The sequence below is a fragment of the Anser anser genome (assembly GCF_964211835.1).
Source record: "Anser anser genome assembly, chromosome: 1".
Classification (NCBI taxonomy): Eukaryota; Metazoa; Chordata; class Aves; order Anseriformes; family Anatidae; genus Anser; species Anser anser.
In genome coordinates this window covers 57328574-57350781 of record NC_139720.1, presented here as the reverse complement: position 1 = coordinate 57350781, position 22208 = coordinate 57328574, and the positions used below count along the sequence as shown (strand labels likewise).

Sequence of the window (22208 nt, the reverse complement as noted above, 5' to 3'; positions counted from 1 at the left end):
AAGCAGAGGATTATCACTTACAGAAATGTATCCCCAAAACAGAATAGTGACCTGCTGACATCTACAACTGTATGTGCATCAGCCACAGAAAATTTTACTCCAGGTGAGATTTTAGTTATGTGAAAGGGGAGGTTTGAGTGTGGAACTAGAAGGCAACAGAGCACAGGCTGAAATGTGCAAGATCTTCTGAAGGTAACCATACTAGCATACACACAGATGACATCTTTTGCCTGTTCTGGAGTCTGCAATTTGCAAAGCCCAGAAGAAATGGATTGCTTCAAAGTGTTTATGAAACAGGTGCAGAAGCTTGAAGATCAATCATCATCCACTGTAAAAGATACAGAAGAGAGTCTATAAGATGAGAAATTTTTCTCAAGAGATATGAGAAAGAGATGATATCTTTCCTCTGAATTATTTGCCAACTTGATTGAATCACCAGTGACAATCATGAGAATCAAGAAGGACTTCACTGAAAGCTACATTTCATTAGCCTTAGATGTTTTGTTATACCATTTGCTGCTAGTGAAAGCTATTTCATTCTTTAGATAGGTCTTTTTTCCAGGACAGAGACATTTTGGTATACTAGGTTTATACAAGTGAAATTAAACTGTATTGCTCCTATGACTAGTTAAGAGATAGCCATGTGGAGAGGTGCATGCATTTAGCAGCTACAGTTTAAGAAGATTGGGAAAAGAAGGGGGAGATAACCAAGTCTCTCAAAAAAAGGCTAGAGAGTCCATGGCTTGGGTGCAAGTGAAGGTGGTATGCCTGTTGAAGAAGTTTAATGAGCAGATGAAGACACTGAGGTTTGCTAGAGGAGATTGAGTTGCATAAAAATATGCAACTCATATGATGAGTTGCATAAATATGATGCTCTGGTTAAAGAAACTGCCATGAAGGTAGATCAAGTTATGGAAAGGATTTTTATGCTGTGGTTTCCTGCAATGGCAGGGCAGTTAAAGGGATGACCCAACGGTTTCATTCCATTTCCCTGAACCTTGGGACTTCTTTCTTGAATTGGAGAGAACCTGGAATGAAGTCTCAGAAATAGTAATGACCAACACAAACTTCCTCTTGTCTCACTCCAAATGTGAGCTGAACTTCCTTTGCCTTTCCCTTTGCTGACCAACTCAAAGCACAGCTAAGCGTAGTATTTCTTTTTAACATATATGATATATACCATACAACTCATTCTCCACTGGGCATGCTATGAGAACAAAAAAATCACACACAGTAGAAGCTGGTTATATCTTGTACTGCTATAAAGCACTATACTGTGAATGGTGACAGTATACACAGCTATTGAATAATATAGGTCAATATATGGCATTTTTGATAAATTTCTGCTACAAAATTAATAGGTTTTAGAAAATTCCTAGTTTACATGTGAATTTGTATGCTCGGAATTCAAGGTTTCCAGTATCCTGGCTTTCAGAGCAGACAGCCCTTCAACTTTGATCTCCCGGTTTTCCAGCTTCCTTACTATAGAAACAGATATTGAAATGACCAGGGAGTTTCTCCCCAATATCCAGACATCACTTAATCTCTTATCTCAGAGAGTATGAATATCTGAAATTTTACCAAATACAACTTTTCACTGTTTCTGGTACATGGAAAATGCTTAATGCAGAAGAAAGCTTTTTAAAAATATGGATATTTCCCTTCAAGTGGAAACCCAAGGTTTTAACCTCTCTACTTAGAAAACTGTAAATCCTCGTATATTAAATTATTTCTGCTTACCTTAAGGCCAGAATACTACCTGGTAGTGTAAACTACATATGAACAGCTCACATTTCTTTACCTAAATTGCTTTCTTCAAAAGCGAATGAAAAGAGATTCTGCCCAAGATTTTCAAGCATGGATGCTTAAATATAGGCTGTTAGGCCTAAATATAGGAGCTTAAAAGAATGTTTTTGTTTTCAGAATTGCTGAGGTCCTATAACATTTAGTAAAATGAAAATAATTCAATAACTTTAAAAATCAGGACCTTTAGGAACTTATCCTAAGATACTCATTTCCATATATATATCTCACGATGTCTTATTTTTACATTTTAGAACTTCTTGTTCCTCATCACAGTTTTGATCTGCTTGCTCAAGCATTTGTGGACCATTCTTTTAGAATAGCCAGTGCCACAGAATTAAATACAAAAACCTATCATTGAAAAAGGGAGTAGTGAACCAAGACTCAATCTTCCCTTCTGTATTATTCCATAGCTCAATTGTTAGCAATTCAAAAAGCAGCTGCTTGGTTGTATGGTCTCTTTCTGTAACAGAGGATTTTTTTTTTTTTTCTAAGAATATAAAAAGGCCAGTAGCCCAGGGGGTTTATTTCCAAAACCTATACTTTATTAAGGGAAGCACAACAAGGTAATACCTTTTATATCTGTAACAAATGGTTACAAGAACTTCAAACAGAATTATAAAAGGCAGCTTGGGATTCTTTTTTTTTTTTTTTTTTTTTTCTAATGCCCATATGACAATCCATATGGGAAGAATTTCAATGTGGAAATCATTAAAGATTTTTCAAGCTCTTTCACATCCAGTATTGATTAAAATGCTCCCCAAACTATTGGAGAGATCTTGAGATGCACGAGCTGCCTCATTTATGGATCGTCTTGTTTTGTGTTAACCTACAGGAATCACTTTGGAAATTAATAAGAGATTTCATGGACAGATTTTTTAAACATTGCTTTCTCCATTATTCCTCCATTGTTAGGACAGCTAGAAAATACAAAATGAAGTGTATATTATTGATGCATTTACATGCATCAGAGAAAACAGTTCACACATTAGAGTTTTTGCCAGAAAAATCTCCCATAAAATAGACTGACATGTTAGAAAAGTGGGAAACGATGACAAAGGTTTTAAATTCTCAAATTAACTCCATTAAGGCAAAGTGGTCTCCATGGAATACAGTCATTAGATTACATAAGCTTTAATTACCAGCCGGTGTTGACTTGTGACTCTTACTTGGAAATTACATGTCATCCTTTTTATTTAATTTAGATTTTCTTTTGGTTTATCTTACTCTACTTGTTGTAAGAAAAAAAAACAAAGATTATTATTCTTACAGCTATTTATAACACAGTTTAAAGTCCTAATAATAAAAAGACATATGCTTTACTTCGACGTTGCAGGCAGCCTTCTTAAAGGCTACGTTAAGAAGTAGCTAAGATTATACTATGAACTCACATCTCCATTGAGCTGTGAGTTTTGAGAAGGAGGGAAAACAGGAAGGGGAAGGGAAACAGAAAGGGGAAGGGGAAAGGAAACAGAGAGGAAAAAGAAAGGAAAAGAAAATAAAAAGAAAAATGAAAAGAAAAGCAAAAAAGAAAAGAAGAGAAAAACACTCTTTGCTGACACAAATGTCTATATACAAGGGAGTTCATTGGCAAGACAGTATTAACTGAGACAGAAGAGAAGGTAATTTCTTACAGATTCTCTGTCTGACCTAACTGCCAGCAACATGTTGTGTAATTTTGACCTTTCTTTGTTCCCAAATGAAACATGGTGTTTAGCACGTCTTTGGAAAAGATAAGAGTACATTTAAAATAATTTCAGCTCTTAGTGAAGTTAAGAATTACCTAAGTAGAGACAGCAGTGATCTTTGCAATGTGCAACTGTAACCTCTGGGCTGTTTCTGTGACACTCTAAGCTTTACATTTTTCAGAGATGGAGTAAAACATTGACAAGGACCAGTATAACTTGTACCAGCAGCTGCAGAAGTTTCAAGGAGAGTTATTGGCCACAGGACACATTTGAAAATTAAATACTTTCCAAAAGCATTTCCATTACATTTTGCCCAGCTGACCCAGTATCTTTAGTCGTGTTTAGTCTTTTGCTTCGGAAAAACTAAACTTACGTTGCACTTAGAAAATATTGGTAAGAGCTTGGCTGTGTTGAACTGGCTGAGAGAGAATATTTTTCACCCCTTCAGCAGATTTATAAAATCCGTCATAATTAGGAACTAGATGCCCCAGAGAGGTAAGCAGGAAAGTTGCAGACTAGGACTAAGTACTCATTCTACATGCCTCCCTCTGTGCAGCAGTGCCAATGCATATTTATCAGAGTCTGCAAACTCTGCACTATCACAGCTCTGCTGAGTGTCCCCATGAGAACAGACTGTCAGTTATGTCAAACTGGGTGTTAAAAGCTGCTGGGATTTTGTGGCTTGAACATACGTTTTCTAAAGACAAAACTGGAATCAAGCTCCTTTTCCACTGGGAGTGAAATGCATTTTTGAACTACGGTGTTCTTATAAGGAATTAACCACACTACCCCTTCCCCCTCCTCTTCCCACTCTCTGGAACCCAAAGACAGATATAGTTTCCCAAATGGCTTGAACAAGTAGCTTGCCTATGTCTCATGATATATATGGTATGACTAGAATCAGAAACTTGCTTTTTTAGACCTGGCAGAGGAAGACCTGGGATGAGCTGAAATGTTCAACATGCAGGATTTGCTGTACATTCATGGAAGAGAGTAGACAGCACAGTCCGTCTACAGAAACTCCTGTAGTTTTTATTCTTAATGACCCAGCACCCCTGCTGTCTTGTGTCTCTCTATCTAGTACTCTAGCTCAAAGCTGGGGCTGCAACAAATACGTTAGTATGCAGGAGAGGGATGATTACACTGACATGGCTCCCTTTTCTCGGAATTTCTGCACTACAGGAGTAGGGATTCCCTACAGAAGCAGGGAATTGAGGCGTCTCTTCTTGTATTAAAATACAGAGATACTCAGCTAAAACATGCTTTAAAGAGTAAACTGGAAGGAAATGCCAGTAAGAGCAGGTGGGACATCTATGTGAATTCCAGACAGATTCACTGCAATCAGTGCTCTGATACCAAATGAAGGGCAGCAGGAACAGGATATGAAGTGTGGTTGCTTTGAGGGGCCAGTTTCTTAATCAGTAGAGTGTGTTCAGGGTGTTGCAGAGCAGGACTGAAGTGCAGTGGTTCAGCTGCCCAAGGAGAACCCACACTGTGCCTGCCCGTAACAGCTGTGTTTGCTACATGAGCATCTTTCAGTTCTGCAATACTCTCCCTATCTCCCTTCTTACAGGCAAGTTCTGCACCTGCCACATCAGGTTCTGTCGAACCCTGATAACCAGAAACTTTGAACAAGGGAAAAAAATCTCTTTGACAATATGTTTAGAGGCATTTTTGTTCTGTTCTTGCAAAGGTATGTTTAAAATTAAATGTGGTGATCCTACAGGCAAAGGACCAGTAGCTTAACTTTAGTTTACAGGATAGAACAAGCAAACTTCTGCGCCAGTGGAAACACAGTTCTTTCAAATACCTGTTTTCCTTGTCTTATTGGACAATGCCAGGTGGGACAAATTCCCTGCTGCAAATTTTAGGGTTAGAAAAAGAGACATTTCCATGCCTCTTTTCACTGATGACCTTTGAGTCAGACAGTGAATCTACTACTGATGTCATGAAGTTTCCACCATCTGAACTAAAAGCCTCCGACTCTCCTAACTCATTCCTCCTAATGCAGTATCATGACCTGTCTCCATCTTCCTTTCCTACAATTAAACAGATCCTAGCAACTAAAATAAAACTCTCTAGTCACGGTAACCTTTCAAGTGCATATCAGTCTCCAGGATAACACTGTTTGCACATGGCAACCAATGCAAGGAATATTCATTTACACTAAAAAGCAATTTTCAGCTGAGTTTGTTGTTTGTTTGTTGTTTATTCTCCAGTCCTCTTTACCACTGCCACTTCAAGGAAAGAGACACAAGAAAGGAGACTTCCTGAGGCATGGTACTCTGCCATGTAGCCACAGCATCAACAGATGCTTAAGAAGTCAAATCAATTGCCTGCATTTTCTAGAAGATAAGGAAAAAAAGTCAAAGAATCTGTATTTCGTCTTTGAGAGCATCTTTCCTTTCCAGTGGACCATCTATCACCCATTGAGAAAAACTAGTTCTGGGCAGGAATGCACTTAAATTTGTCTTTCAGTATATTTTGAGCAAACAAGCGAGACAGGTTATCTTGAAAGTTGTAACTCTACTGAAGTTTCATTAGCTATACTGGACTTCAACACTTCTGCTGAGCTAAACAAATCCTTTGAGATGAGCAGTACTGCTAGCCAAACAGTAAATGTGTTCTTGACAAGGGCAGACTCCACCAGACTCAAAAATACCAATGTTACCTCTCTTTGTTCTGCTCTCATTGTTTTATTTAAATATATTTCCCATACCACTTATGGCAGATGTTTATAAGCTTAATTGTTTAGCTGAGTGATAAAACAGAGGAATTTCCTGTAAGTAACACAAAAGCAGACTGCCTAAACCTTTGAGCTATGACATTCCTATTATTTACAGCACATTTGGAAACATACAGAATACTAAAGTCTTCTCAAAATGGAGGCAAGTACAAAGAGAGAAAAATGCTAAGAAGCTAAGCACTGAAAAACCTCCTATCACCATAAAAATGTGTATTTGCAAGAACCCCCTTAAAAACAACAATCAAAATAGACAAAACACCCCACATTCTTGCAATATAAAGCCACTTTACACTGAATAATTCAGGAGTCTGATTGGAAATAGATAAAGTTTTAAAATTTAACAGGGTTTTAACACTCAGGAAAATTCTGCCAAGAGCATGATATAGGTTTTTACTGCAGTTTTGGTTTTATGTTTATTTTAGTATTGTTTTTCTTGTTCCTAGTCCTTTGTAACGCTCATCTAACAAGAACATACTAATTCTGGGAAGACCTGCAAAGGCTACATATAAATAGTGAAACTTGGTCTCATATTTTGGAGAATAGTTCAGTTGGAAGGGACCTTCAAAGGTCATCTAGTCCAAATGCCTGACCACTTTAGGGTAACCGAAAGTTAAAACACATTATTAAAGCATATTATCCAAATGCCTCTTGAACACTGTCAGGCATGGGGCATCAACAACCTCATTAGAAAGCCTGTTCCAGTGTTTGACCACTATCACAGTAACAAATTTTTTCCTAATACCTAGTTCAGAGAATGTCCTGTCTCTACCTGCACTCCAGCCAAGCTCTTAAAGCAATATTTAATGAGTCCTTTTCCACACTGTAAAAGGTAAGCATTCACATTCTCTTTGGAAGGTTACCAGAAATGGGTAACGTTAAAATGGTGCACTAAACACACTGTAAGGAAGTGATTACTCAGAGTGTTCCAGCAGGGATCAGAGGAGCAAGGTGGGGGACTAGAATGCTCCACTACAGGTTTAAGAAGATACTAGCATGACATGAACAAGATTCATCCTCCCTGGTATAAAATATCATTCAATATGAAGCAGTATTTGAAACCATCTCCTTCGTAAACTCTTTATATACTAAGCACACTTTATTAATCTGCTTGTCCTGTTTGAGTTAAACAGTTTGACTAGTCTCTCACCTCCCCATTTCAATCCATCATCTGCAACACTGACTAAATTGGACAAGGGGTATACAGATGTGCCCACATAGAGTTTAACATCATTTCACTTTTTCTGGAGCTGTTGTTTATTAAAAGAATTGGCTATTTTATCTTCATTGGACATTGATGCCTCTACATTTTGGGATCTAACTGTGCTCTATGTGCTAAAAACAGGTTGCAAAACCTTCTGAGGGGCTGCCAGTAGCTCCTCCAAGGCCACAACAAATAATCTGACCTTGGTGAAATAATATAGATAATAGTAACAGATTTACATTGAAAAATAAATGTCTAATTAGGAAGCTGGGATAGTGAAGAAACCGGTGTGTATTTATATGTATGGCTTTCAAATTACTATCTACACCTGTGCCATAAACTGCTACCAGAAGTAAGCTAAATGAATACAAAGCCGTTATTACTATTATTATTATTTTCCAGCATTTGGGAGTGTGCAGATGCTTTACAGTTCAGATAGATATGGTATCGATTCCCACAATGCAACAAGAAGGGGAAACAAGTGGATTTCTGATCCCTTGAAGTTACTATTGAAATGTTTACACAAGTGAATCTATTTCTGGTGGTCATAAATTTCATGCTTTTTTTCCTTCCAAAGAAAAGGCAGACAGGGAAGGGAATCTGATTTTCTATTGAATAAGAGATCAGATGTAACAAGAGCTTATTTAGCCATAATCAGATATACAACATATAAAAAAAGAAAGCTACCTTTACCTGTGAAATAAGACGGACTTGACGAGTGTGACAACATCCCGACTGGCATTATACCCTGCACAAACAATGGCGACGTGGATAGTCTGTGGGAGAAGAAGAACAAAAAGAACAAAAATTAAAGCTTGCTCCTGTGTTCTATCGCTTATTAAGGAGAGCACATACATGACAGTGCTATTATTTAGTGCGGCGATTGTTAAAAGATTTGAGTGGGTGTTTTGCAGCTGTTTGCAGCCCACTTGAGGCAGTTTGTTAAAAACATCTTAATTGAGTTATAACACCATCATCATTCCAAAGTCATTACTGTCCCTAAATTACATCAGATGTCTGAACAGAATTGCATTTATTAGCTAAGAGCATATGTGTGTGCACGTGTACACACACACACATCCATTTAGCAGCACACAAAAATCTGAGTATGCAAATATGCAGACACTGTTTAACCTTCTGAACCGAAGTTTAAAAATATGTCTGATAGTTAGAAGCAGATATGCTCGTAGAAAATCCGCATTATTTCCATCCTAAGGATAGCTATTACAGAGGGGGTGAGCAAGCTCTGATGGACAAGTGAGACAACCCTTTTGCCCTGGGCTGGGTGTGCCCCAGTGATAAGATAGGACACTAATTGCAAAGGCACAGGGTCACCTCTCTGCCTATGACTGGAAGCACGGCCTGTACTGGTCAGTGTTAATGTGAAATTAAGTACAATCCCACTCCCCTCCCTATGCTACCACCTTGGTAAATATTGACTTACTCTGTCCCTTCTCCCTACCGCCCTTTTAGTCTGAGGCGGAGGTTTACGCATCTGTTTGAGAGAAAAGGGAAAACTGAAAAAGTGCTACTAGTCATTACAATTAAGGCAGTAAGTAATAACTTGCAAAATGCTGTTAAGTTACTCTTCTGTGGTTTTAAAATTAGCCATTGCTATTCCCCGGGAACAAAAGAAAATCTTAGTAGATTTTGACCCAGCTTCCATGCTTTTCTGTTTGTTAGTGGTCACAGAAATGAAGGAGAGTTCACTATGCCAGCCGCACAGAGCTGCGATCAGGGACACAGCTGTGAAACTGCAGGGAAGCCTCATTTGGCTTCCATTTGAAGCTTGGTTAGCTGGTCTGTCACACGCACAGCTCTCATTTTCCACAGAAAGCCCACTATGCAGAGAACAAATAAGGAATTTTGCCTTCTCACATAGTCATACACTCCCAAAGCCTGGCTCGTAACAGAAGCAGATTTACACAGGAGGTGGCATGTGTTGGGCATGGCTTAAGAGCCCATAGCCCCAGTCATTAGCATTGCCTGGTACAGGGTGCAATTTGAATCGTATAATGGCCACGTCGCTGTGCCATTGTGCAGCCCCCACACGGATATCGCAGGTGCCTCCAGCCCCAGTGTGCCCCACAAGCTGGGAAGATCTGAGGTTTTTAGAGGACGGGAATGAGTAAGGCAACCGCCGGTCCACAAAGGTAGGAGAAAGAAAATACACTGTGGTGCATTTTGACAACAGCGCTGTGAGGTATTCAGCAATTTAAATTTGTGTTAATGTCAATGGGAGTTGAGCGTTCTCAGCACTTTGCAAAAGGGTTTCTCTCTTGTGATAACGACAGGGGAGAACAGAGGCTGCTTTTATTAATGACTTATTATAGCAGTGGTTTGTACGATGCTTATGGGCATGGGTTCCTGTGGCTGCACAGAACTGCTAACACTGCATGCCCAGCCCTGACTTCTCTCTGGTTGCCACCTAGCCTTTCTCAGGCTCTTGGAAGACCAAGGATCCTTGCCTTCAATGCCAATAAAAATCAAACTAATGCTTTCATGCCTGCTTTAAACACTTCACCTGAAGACACTGCACCGTACACCAACGTTTGATGGGTTTTGATGGAGTAGCACTGTCACGATCATTTTGTGCTACCTCTATTTGACCAAAACACTTTCTTCACAGCCTCTCCCTTTGCCCTACAACTCCTCCCAAAATCAGAGAGTTAATTCTGTCAGGGACTTGGCCACATCTGTTCTCCTTTTCCTAAATCAGTTTGTTTCAAAATCAAGAGTAGGCATCCCTTGGTGTGTTTTAGTTTAGCTGGTGTCGTTGTCTTGCATGCTGATTGAGACAGGGAGCAGTGAGAAGACAGCGCTTGCTGCTCTGCTGAACATCCTTCTCCTGTTCAGACACAGGAATCCATATATCTTCTGCTCAGATTCTCTGTGGTGTTTGATACTATTTATCACTTCTATTCCTGCCTTCCATCAGCTACAGGAAAGAAAAATAATCCTAAAAGAGAACAGAAACCCAGTCCTTTTTTTTTTTTTTCCCAGAATTTTTGCCTGCAGTACGCTGCAAGACTGCTGCTTCCCTTTTTTTGATTCACTTACCCCCTCTCCCCCGCCCCCTTGTTTAACTGTTAAACAGAATCGATGGGAAAATTGGTAAGTCAACATGAGGTCAATAAAACAAATTGTCTGTAGGTGTTTACTTCCTAATGAAGAAAGGCTGTTTTCCATTTTTTTCCCATGCTTGTCCCAAATACATGTTCAGAGAGAGAGCAGCTGGCTGTAGCCTTATCCTGAGGAGACAGGGCACTAGTGGCTGGAAGAAGGAAGCACTTCAAAGAACTTGCATCCTCCTGAGTATACTACTGTGAGCATCTGCTCCCAGATTATGAAACTGGTCAGCAGCCTCCCAGCTCTCTGAAACTCCTCACTTTCCTTCAGCAGCTGCTAGAAGACTGTATCTCATCCCACCCAAATGGGCCACTGTGATCCCCACAACCTAAGGAATGAAGCCAACGCAGCAGCCTGTCTGCCTGGTTCAACATATCCCTCCAAACATCCACACCAAAGCTCTGCGTGCTACAGTTGCTCCTCACTGTTTGGGATCGGTGATAATTACAGTTACACATCTCTAGTCTGGATATTCAGAAGTCACTGCAGGACTAAACTGAGCTCCTTGAAAGTGTCCATCCTCCTACAGTGCTCTTTTTGAGTTGAATGATGGACATGTTCATTACTAGTATATGTTACAAGAAGTCTGGACGCAGGTCTTTTATTGAAGCTGAGTTTAGAAAATGGAACTCACTGGAACAAAAGATTAAATGATGATAATTCTTACTTTCTAGACTCTTGAATTCTTTCTGTTTTTTTCTAATTCACTTTTCTTATATTCACTTACACACGGAGATATGGATAGGTAATCAAAATACTGAAGAAGTTAACCACACTATTCTTCTTACAGGCTGGGGATCAAAACATAAAGATAGCTATTTTTGATTTAAAATAGTTTCGGGAGCGCTCAGGCCATGTATTGAAAAGGCATTTAACTTAAGCTTCTTTAGGAAAGGAAGTTTAAATAAAACCAAGGTGCATGCTGACATGGTTTAGAAATTACTGCTTTAGCTGCTACAGACAAGTAAAAACTGTTTTTGAAAGTAGTATTTCATATAAGCCCATTCTGGAGTGATATTTATGGGAAGAAACTAAGACCACATGAAGAACTGAGCCTTAGATCCCATGCTGATGAGGAGTATAAGGTACCCAGAAAAACAGATGTTACTTTTTTCCTCCTGGAGGCAACTTTTTGGAATGGTGAAATACTGATTTTAATAAAGTCTAATTAGTTTCTATAGCTAAAAATAGTCTTTGGTGAAGCATTTCATACATCAGTAGTTTTCCAGTAGTGCTAGCCAGGCATTCCACTACAGTTGTTTAGTTCTTCATAAATAATTTTTGAATGTGATTAAGCAGTATTAAAAGCATGTTATAAGCATGTAAATATGCTATGAATGCTTCCCTGAGGCATATAACATCTGCCTTCCCTGTGTTTTTATAGTGCTTAAGTTTGTGGGGGCCTTTTCTTTGTGTCTCTGGAGCACTGCACACTCAACACTATTGAGCAACGCTGCTGAGAATAATAACAACACAAATATTCCTGTAAAAATGCTGCACATGTTTGTAAGTATTCTGCCAATCTACTAAATGCTATATTTCTAATTAACCATTTTCTAATATACTCTCTCTTTTAAAAATATTTATAAATGCACACTTAATTCAAATTAAATGCCCAGCTTATGGAAACACAAGCTGGAAAGCTACTGATGTGACATCGTAAGAAAGTCATATGATTCTGTTAGCTTCCATCAGCATTATATCTAATGAAGGCTGCTATTTGTGCCTATGTCTGCATAAAGACTACACTTATATATCCACAACATGTGCTAAAATTGTCGGGGGACAGGGATCTGCTCTCTCCAAGTAGAAGGTCTTTGGTTGGAACTCTGATCTTTTCCTGCAATATAATGCTGGTTCAATTTTATCAGAATTTCGTAACATCTCCTGCAAAGCAGGAGAGTAGGAAATGTTGGCTGGAATACAACAAATCCACAATTGTTTGATATAGATCACAATTGCACAGATCAAGTTTTACCAGAGATGTAATGTTCATCCATTGTAACTGCATTTTCAAATGTTTTATCATCACTAAAGACCATCTCAAACTAGATTCTGAAATGTTAGCTTCAGCAAATCTCAAAGAACTGCCTCAATGAAATAAACAATCCATCCCTAGCTTTCCTTGTCTCCACCAGAGCCCCAGTCTCCTCCCAGTCTCTTTCTACCCAATTCACTGACTCTTACTGTAATATATTCCAGGGTCAGAGGCTTAAAAAGATTTAGTTTACTCCTCTGAAACACTGAAAACAGAGGGTGAATGGAGTCAAGATACCACTCTTGCACAAAAATGGAATCAGAATCTACAGTAATAGGATAAACGATGAGACCTCTGGCAAACCTGATAATAAGGAAGTTTAATTTTAACTTCCATTGCTATTACTGAATTACTGAGTGAATTTTTTAAGAAAGAAAAAAAAAAAGAAATTTTGTTATCAAAATAGTGTGCAGTGAGATAGGGGAATGGCAAATAAAGGGAGGTTTTGTATTTTATATAACCATTGCCTCCAGCACAATGCTAAACCCCACTGAGCAAGTAAATTTATTGGCAAAACACATTATAATCTGAAAGACCACTTAAACTTTTCCTCCGTTAAGCTGCTTTTTTTTTTTTTTTTAAATCCCAAACTAGTTTGGTACATTGAACAACCCAGAACTGAGTCTCTGCTCATCACAGCTTGGCATGATAATAAGGGGGAAGTAAGGTTTGTTTATGGATGGCCTGAACCTTCCCTTATTAAAAGAAATGCCAAAGTGATTTTGGGAGGAAAATTAGACTCTTAGGAGGGAAAATGAAAAACAGACTCCTCCTTTTCCCTCTCCTTAAAATAACATTGTTTTTATTTATTTACAACACCAGACAAAGATGTCCAGAACTGGGAAATGAGAATTCATTTTTAAGCAATATTTGCCTATTAAATAGACTTCACCTGAAGAGCTAATTAGGACTTCTTTTTCTTTCCCACTTATTTTCTTTCAGTTTATATCTTCCCAGTGGTAGAAAGCAAGATAAAAGGTGATACTGTATTACCTTCTTTGTAAAAATAAATGCAGAAAGTTATTTTTGATGCTTTCACCAGTTGATTGGGGAAAGTGAAACGAAAACAATCCCACAAAACCTTCTTAAAATCAGATCTCTGGTCCTCTGCTGCTAACCGTACCACTTGTGCACAGCTACCACAGAGCAGGTGCTTCCACAGTGGCATCTGGATACACTGAAAAGCAACTCAAAAGCATAAACTGGTTCCATAAACAACAATATAATTAACAGTAAACTCTGAGCCACTCTAGAAGAGGTGCATAAACCAGGGAATAAGGCATTTAAAAACATTGTGCCTCTTTCATTTCATTTAGAAACGTACAGGGTCTGTTTGCTACAGGTCTTTTAGCAGCACAGCTACACCGAAGTCAGCTTGGAACGAGGCTTTGACTTTTACATCAGGTTCAGGGCCACAAGAAAGAAAAAGACAAAAAAATCTGATCAAGTAATTTAAAAGATGTTCAAATGATTAAATGTTTGAAAGTAAAAAAAATAAAATGATCTAAAAAGTAACGCCTATTGGTCTTTAAGAAGCTGATTTCTGAGTAAGAAGTTTGAGGAGTGATCTGCAATCTCTGTAAAGGATCAAATAGATCAAGCTTTGTTTCTGGCAGACTCCTGTGGTTTATGTACCTCGCATTTTTCCACTGCTGGTTGCTGCCCGCACTCCGAGCTGTTCCCCGCCACAATGCCAGCCCGCAGGCTCTCGCTGTCGCCTGTGCCCTCTTCCATGGAGTAGGTCTTGGAGTGATTGCCGCGGTGGTGCGAGGGGCTGCGGCTCTGCGCCAGGCTGAGCTGCTTGCGCAGCGCGCGGTTCTCCTCCTCCACCTCCCGCATGCGGACCTCCAGGCTCTCGCGGTCCCTCTGGCTTGAGGCCGTGTAACGAGGACTGTGGGGCTGGGACTCAAGTGGAGACAACGACACTGGCTTCCCATCTGCGGGAGAAGGGAACAAAACACTTCTGTTAGAATATACCAGAAGCTGTGTTTTTTTTTTTTTTGTTTTTTTTTAATATAATAATTGTGAGGCAGGGATGTATTTCAAATACAGCACTTTGAACAGGCTTGGAGCTTCAAGGAAATGGTTCAGCACATGGTAAACCTGGACAGATGCTGCAGGTCTGAGTGCTACAGGTCCTACTAATTTTAAAATCAAACTAAAAGGTAAGCATGTATTTCTTTTGTTCTGGATAGGGCCGCCTGCCAGTCTCTAGTCTGGGAAGACAGTCAAGAACAGAAGGATTCAATTCAAAAACAATTAATATATAGTTAAATATATTTTAGAAACGTATCTGAGATAAAATAATTTCCCTATTCCCTGTTTCTCCACAGTCGAGCTGCAGCAGTTTGGTTACCATTTCAGGCCAAATAGTAGCCCCAGCTGATTCACATGTGAGAAGCAGATGGGTTCTGCTCAGCAACACATTATTATATGCTTGCTGAGAAATGAGGAGCTCGGAAGGACAGAAACATTCAGTACACCTGAGGATCATATTCTGGAAAGCGTTTTGCCTGAGAAAGACAAGGGAATTTTGAAAAAAACCAAAGTTGTTCAATTCAGCACCTTTAAATGAAAAGTTATATTCCAGAAATATGAAGGCTTAATAATTAATAATGCATTAATAATGAGCTAGCTGTAAAGTACAAAAAAAAAAAAAAGATAAATTAACCTGAAACCAAGATCCTCTACCAAATACAACTACAAGACTTTCTGCCATCCCTTCCCAGTGCATTATTGCTACCAAATTGTAAGAAAGCAAATATGGATGCAGCTGATATGTTGTCAAAGGAGATGTATTTTCATATAATGTTTAACAAAATTATATATATATGCAGTACAAATGCTTAAAAGGTGGTAAAAAAAAAACCTCAACCTAAACTTTGATTAAAAATGTTCAATTAAAATCAAATTGAAACAAACCAAGACAGGGAGTTATCCACTGTGACATAATCAGCATGATATTCCTTTACAGTGAAGATATGTAAATGTCTTATAGCAAGGTGTTTTTCAGAAATAACCTTCCACCTGCATGCATTAAAAAAAGTTTGCTGTTTAATAGTTTCTCCAAAGCAGAGAACCCCTTTGGCCTTATCAAACAAACACAAGCCTGAGTGGTTTACAAAACAGAAATCATGCAGCTATTGTTTAGCAGTTCTCCTTAACAAGTACATTTCTCATCCTCTGACTCAAAGCTATCTCCCTGCTATAGAAACCTGCTCATTGATTGTTCTTTTCCATTGTTTCATACTTACATGAATGGCGAACAATTCTGAGTTTATGAAAAAAGCAGCTATAGAAATGAAAACCTCATTGCAAATGCCCATTGTTGTGTTATGCAGGTGTACACACATCCTGTTATCTATGTAAAATAGCTGCCCTGTTTTTAATACAACATTTGGGTAGAGTATCTTGTACTCACTTGCAAACTTTCTCCTGCAAAAATTCTCTAATTTATTATTTTCACCATTAGCAAAGCTGATGGAGAAGTCTGAGCTTGAAAAATGTTTCAAGACAGATTCTGAAGTTTGGCTGCTGGTATTTTGGATCTTGAATCATTAAACAAGTACTAAAAATTAATGACAGATAAATGACAGATTTGAAAGGCCTGAAAAATCAGGGGTGCAACAGTACAGAAATGTCAACATTAAGGACAGAGCCATGCTACAATCAGAAGTGCAATGAAATACTGAGTTAACTCTCTCCATCCATCTTGGAAGACACTGAGTTGCCATTGTGACTGCAAGAACTCCAGCATGGACGGTGCAAGTTCACCTAGAAAAGCCTGAATATTTAGTTTTGCAGCTGATCTGTGCTCAGGGATGTGCTGTCTTTGTTTCTCAACTGCTAACAAACACCCACGCTAGGAAGACTAAAACTCATTTGGATGTGCTTATATTTCATTCCTGTTACTGGACAGCAAGACTGAATGGCATAGATGGTCTCAGATAAAAACAGCACACCTACAATTCCACACACACACACACAAAAACTATCTGTATTATCATCAGACATACAATTACAATGAAAATCTAGCCAAAAACTTGACTGTCAATCCTAGCTCCCTACTTAGTGATATCCAGTATGACACGAACGTTACTTATCTCTTCCCATTCTTCTCATCACATTCTGTCACCTTCTCAAATAATTACTTCCAAATTTACAACTTGTAAAGATAGCAAGAAACAGCAGTAAATCTCAGGACAACATTCATCGAAATTTCAAAATGTAGAAAAGACTTGATATCTCTTCAGCTGCTCGAAGGGCAAAAATCTACACGTCACAAATGTTGCTTTGCCAAAATTAAAAATTAAGAAAACAGAGATAATTTTGTACATCAGACCAGTTGAAACTATACTCATCATACAGTTGAACTGTTTCTACACAATCCTTAGAAGATACAACATTTTTTGAGAGAGATTGAAGGAAGAAAATATCACCCTACTGCCTTAGACTGGAAGTTAGAGCAACTGAAGAGATCGGCCCAGTGTTTATGCAGCCTTAGTTTTAAATCCCAATAAACTACATTACCATCTTCTCAGTAGCATGTATTTGTGCCAGTATGTCAAAGGAAGAACAGAAACCATATCAGGAATTATACAACCATCTAGCTGAAATACGTAACTACTTGAAATGTACTGGTTTACTGTGCAAGTTATCCGTGTTTTGTTATGAAGTGCCTAATCCAAGCCGTTTTCTGGGATAACTTGATCAGGGTTCATACAGCTGGACACGTACTGTTTTTATTTTTACTAATATGGCTGACTGTTCTCAGGCATCTTGATGTATTTGCTATTTTTACAACACATCAACTCCCTGCTGCAAATGATATTGTGACAATCAAAAGACCCATTTGAAATGGAAGCATAGAATCAAAAATGAACTGAGCTTAATCTTAAAACCCAGAAATCAACTAATTTTTGTCATAAATATTGATTTTTGGAAGGTCTAGCTCATAATTTTTACGCACCTGATGTTGGCAGGGTACTATTTGATTTAAGCCCTATTACCAGGACTGCACATGTGAAGATACTTTGACTTCAGTGAGCATATAGACACAGCAAGATGCCTCTTGGGAGCTCCTGCCCAGCAGATAAATGCCAACACATGCTACCTTGCTCTGCTTCCGACTGGTTTTCAAGGCAATGGAAGCACTGTGTGCTTCACCTCACCGTTGAAGAAGAAGCCAACAATATAAGGGACCGCTAGTATTTGATGGATTGTGCATGCAGCATGGTAGAAATGTTAAACTGATTGCACTGCACTTGAGTTTTATTGTTTTAAGTAACTGGCAGAGTGCTCTGAGCTGGTGTCCAGGAAGTTTTTATCTAATCTAAATCAAAATAAAATAACATAACATATAACGAGGTCTGTGTGACTTTTGGACAAGAGATCTCCCAGGGAACACTGCAAGGAACATTGCTGTGCTCTGAAGGAAGTAGCACACTTTTGAATGCTGCAATAAATAATAATAAAGCTATATTTTTTTATACTTCATTTGGGGCTATTTTTGGGCCTTGGCAGTCTCAGACTTAATATATTTTTTCTATCTGTGTCAAGCCTTTTACCTCAGACTTTCTGTGATAATAAAACTGTACCAAAGAAATAAAAATGACCTACAAAATTACACCGTCCACAAAACAAACCAAAAAAAGCCCACAAACTTGAATAATTATTTTGTGGTTGACAGCAGCCAATGACTTACCATTACAGTAGGTACAACAATTCAGAAAACTTGACAATATACAATGGATTATATGGATAGATTATATGTAGAGTTGCCTGTGCTGAAGGCAAGAGATGTCGTTAAACCTTATTATTAAGCAGAGCACCTTAAGATACTAGAAGAAATAAAGCCTACAGAAAGCAATCCAGCACGGTGTATTCGAAAGGAGAAGGACTGAAGCCGTGGAATTTTCTTACAGAGAAAATCTAAAGGATAAGCATTAACACCAGGTCCCTAGCTTTGCAGTAATGAGACTTGGAGAGGAAAGAGTCCTGAAAAGGACCCAGAGGCACTGGAAGCTTGCTGGGGAAGAGCATAATTTAGCCACAGGTTAACTGCAGGGCTGGGAGAAAGCAGCAGAATGAAGGAAAGAAAAAAATTACCCTGATTCGGAAGAGAAGACAAATGCAGAAGCAGGGATCCTCAGCTTCTCAGATGCCTGATCTGAGCTCAAATGCTGAAAAGTTAGGAACTAACTGAGGCAGGGAAATTTACACAGCCCATAGTGGGATTTTTATGTTATTTTTTCCTTAACTTTTCACATTTCTTTTGTTATCTTAAGTGCAAACTACTTGTTTTTTGGCATCTTTACAAGGCCTAGAGGTTTCTGTGTGTTTTAGCTATTATTTGTCCCCTGCCTAATAGTGTGGAATGCCTTCATAATGAATTAACTGATGACAGTGAACTCTAGGCTGCCTCTGAGATAAGAGGAAGTCATGCTGCTCACAGATAATGTTTCAGTCTGTCTGATTACAGATGCAAGAAAACATCACTCCTCCATTTCACATTTGCTCACATTTGCAAATTAACATTATCAGTATACCCTTTGAGGGCTAGTGGTGCAACAACTTTAACCAAAAGCCAACACTCTGCAGAAAGAATCAGGATAGCAGGCCTCATGAGTTCACCCTCATGAATTTCTCCCTGCTAAGGCCATGAACAAAATAATTTGAAGTTCACTCCATAGATATTTTTCTCCCCATAAAGAACATTATTGAGAACTCCATGGACCCCAAGGGGAAATAAAAAAAAAAAAGACTGCAGTCAGGACTCTTCGAGACACATAAGCTCTGTGTAAGTAGATAAACTATCCATTTTCTTTTTGAGTTCTAGCTCAGCTTTAATCATCTACCACCCTAGCACTCTATGTGTGTTACTTAGCTGGATGCTCTGGTGAATTTGGTTATATGGGCTGCTATGAATAAAGTCCTTTTAGTTAACAGTTTGATGCTTTAAATTATATACCTACACAAGTAGGTGCTAAGGCATCCGAAGATGCCTATTCTCATACCCACCAAGGCATTTTTTTCTCCTACATCTTTTCGTAAATCATTGCAGTGTGATCTCAGCTGGAAGTAGAAAACCCAGCCCAAATAGTCATCTGAATAGTAGAATATAGCCTAAGCAATTTATTCTAGATCTATGAACAAATAACTTAATCTACTGTGATGTGAGACAATTCTGAGCGTTACATTATTGAAATGATGATCCTCACTGATGTTACAGTGAGGATGGTCTGTCTCTTGAACAAAATAACCCTCTATGCTCAATGGATTTGGAAGTTATATGTATCACACAGAAACCCCTATAACCATGGAACATCAGGTTTGCAAAGCCAGACAAAGTTTGGACATGTGAAATTGATGGTTTCCTGTCCAGACATTGCTGTCATTCCCTTGTGCCCGATGACAGAATTGTTAATTGCATGATCGCTACTTTCTTCCAAAGAACTTGGCATCACTGTGTGCACAGGGTGGATGGTGCTCACAGGTGCTTGGTGGCCTGTTCTATCTCATCATGAAATTTATGACCACTCACACCCAGCTCTGAAAAAAATACTTATTTCCTCATTGGCCTATGATGCTCATCACTATAATACTTGAATACTGCACATCGATCAACCACTCATTTTTCTAATTTATTTGAGGGAAAAGTGCTATCAGTTCCTCTTTACAGGCAGGGCAGAAAAGTTGTGGAGCCCCTAAGGCCAAAAGAAAATTCAGTTCTAGGTGCACAGCTGAGAACTGAAGAACAAAGAAACACTTTTTTTGCACTTCATTTGTTCAGAAGGCAGGCCTCATCACCTGTATTTGCAACTGTATATGCTTAACATTTTTGTAAATCATATCCTGAGTCTACAAGCAGTAACCACAGATAATGGAAAAAAAAATAGAGATAGCAGATTCTTTTAATAGCTTTGTTTTAAGACACTTGTAATAGCTTTGTTTTGAGAAGATCATGTAATGAACTCAGTGGTATTCTCAAACAATTTTCCAGGGCAGATTCAGCTTCATAAACTACAAAGCATCCCTTTTCTTTCTGCACTCCATGCCTTGTTCATGGCACACCTTCCAATCTCTTTAATTAACCTAAGCAGGAGTCCAAGAACCACTCGCTGCATTTGCTGTGCACACAAAATGAAGCAGGGGGTTGTGTCTCAGAAAGTTAGTAATTGTATCATCAGTGATGGCATCACGTTGCATTACTGCAGAGAGCTGCTTGTATGTTGGCTGAGTGAATTTAATTCTGTTACTTCTAACAGGGATAATAGGGATGGTAAACGGTAAAAGACTATGAAAGGAAAAACTATGTAGCAACATAATGCAAGAAGAAAGAGGGAGAGAAACCCTAAACGTGTAACGTATCTTTTCTGAAAATGGCTATGGTTAATAGTTTTTTGTTTTTTTTTTCCAAATGAAACGTTAAGAATGTTAGTTTATTAGCAAATTTAAAAAAGCCCATAAGTCTTAACATGACTTACTCATTTCCTTGTACAGAATACAATGACTTTTTTTTTTCTCTTTCTTCTATTTTCTTGCCATCCTTCCTTTCCCTGCTTTGCACTGCCATGACAAAATATATGCCTCTCCAAGAAAAGGACTAAAAATAACATTTCCCCACTTTACACTGGGAGTGGAGATGTAAGAAAATAATGTCTTATCAGAGTAAGCACTGACTGAAAATAAGATTTTATCAGGGACTTGGCTTGACAAAGATAACACGTTATCAAGAGGGGAACTTGGCAAAGATAACACCTTATCAATATCAGGAGTAAAGCTTGGGGAAAATAATGTTTTAATACCTATTAGATTCTAAATAAGCCATCTGTGCTCTTGATGAATTGTTATTTTCTCCAAGCCCCAATCCTGTAAAGATGCTGATTTCTTGGCAAACTACTTCTGTAACAGTTGGGGAAGGGGAGGAGACAGAGAAGAAAAGGAAGCTCTTTCTCCACAAAGCTAGAGAGATATTCTTTTTCTTTTCAAAAGCTTTACATGCAGGTAATGATTGCCAGTGTGACTTGGAAGACTCTAATGTTCAGACACCAAACAGGTACAGGAGGGAAAACTCCTACAACAAAGTTCAGCAGGTAAACTGCAAAGACAGGAGGAGAGAATCGATACCTCTTCTGTCCATGACCACAGTATCCAGGTTCCTGAGGTGCTGCCTACAGTATTTTTGGAAGAAGCACTGGTTTACAGAGCCAATGATCAGCCATCGGTTAGCAATGACTTTTGGTCATAACTGAGCACATTGCAATTAGCAGTGGTCAGCTGGGAGCACAAATAAATGACCCCTTTTAGATCTGTAGCAGACATCATCACCCTCGGTGAAACATTAGCACCATCCAGCTACAGGTCACTATTTCCACAGCTTAGCTGTCTGAAAGGGTCACGTAACGCTTCTTATCTCCTGCGGTGCAAAGCATCCAACTCGGTTTAAAGGGTCACTGGAGCTGGTCTAAGCTGGCCTGACTGCCTCTGCCTTGAAGCAATCCCCTCTACCAGCCCCACTATGGAGGCAGAGACCAACCGCTGTCCAGTGGGTGTCTGTGCCCTGAAGCTGAAGCCTGAGACTCATTTATAAACCTCCAGTTG

General features: G+C 38.9%; 1 protein-coding gene across 1 annotated transcript in view; it reads right to left on the bottom strand.

The window, feature by feature from the left end:
- LARGE1 (LARGE xylosyl- and glucuronyltransferase 1) overlaps positions 1-22208 on the bottom strand; it is a 288235-nt gene that overhangs the window by 135867 nt on the left and 130160 nt on the right. The window contains exons 4-5 of the mRNA XM_083824334.1: positions 14241-14542; positions 8132-8214 (exon numbers count right to left, since the gene is read on the bottom strand). Coding sequence (XP_083680460.1) covers positions 8132-8214; positions 14241-14542 — 385 coding nt within the window. The remainder of the gene's footprint in view (positions 1-8131; positions 8215-14240; positions 14543-22208) is intronic.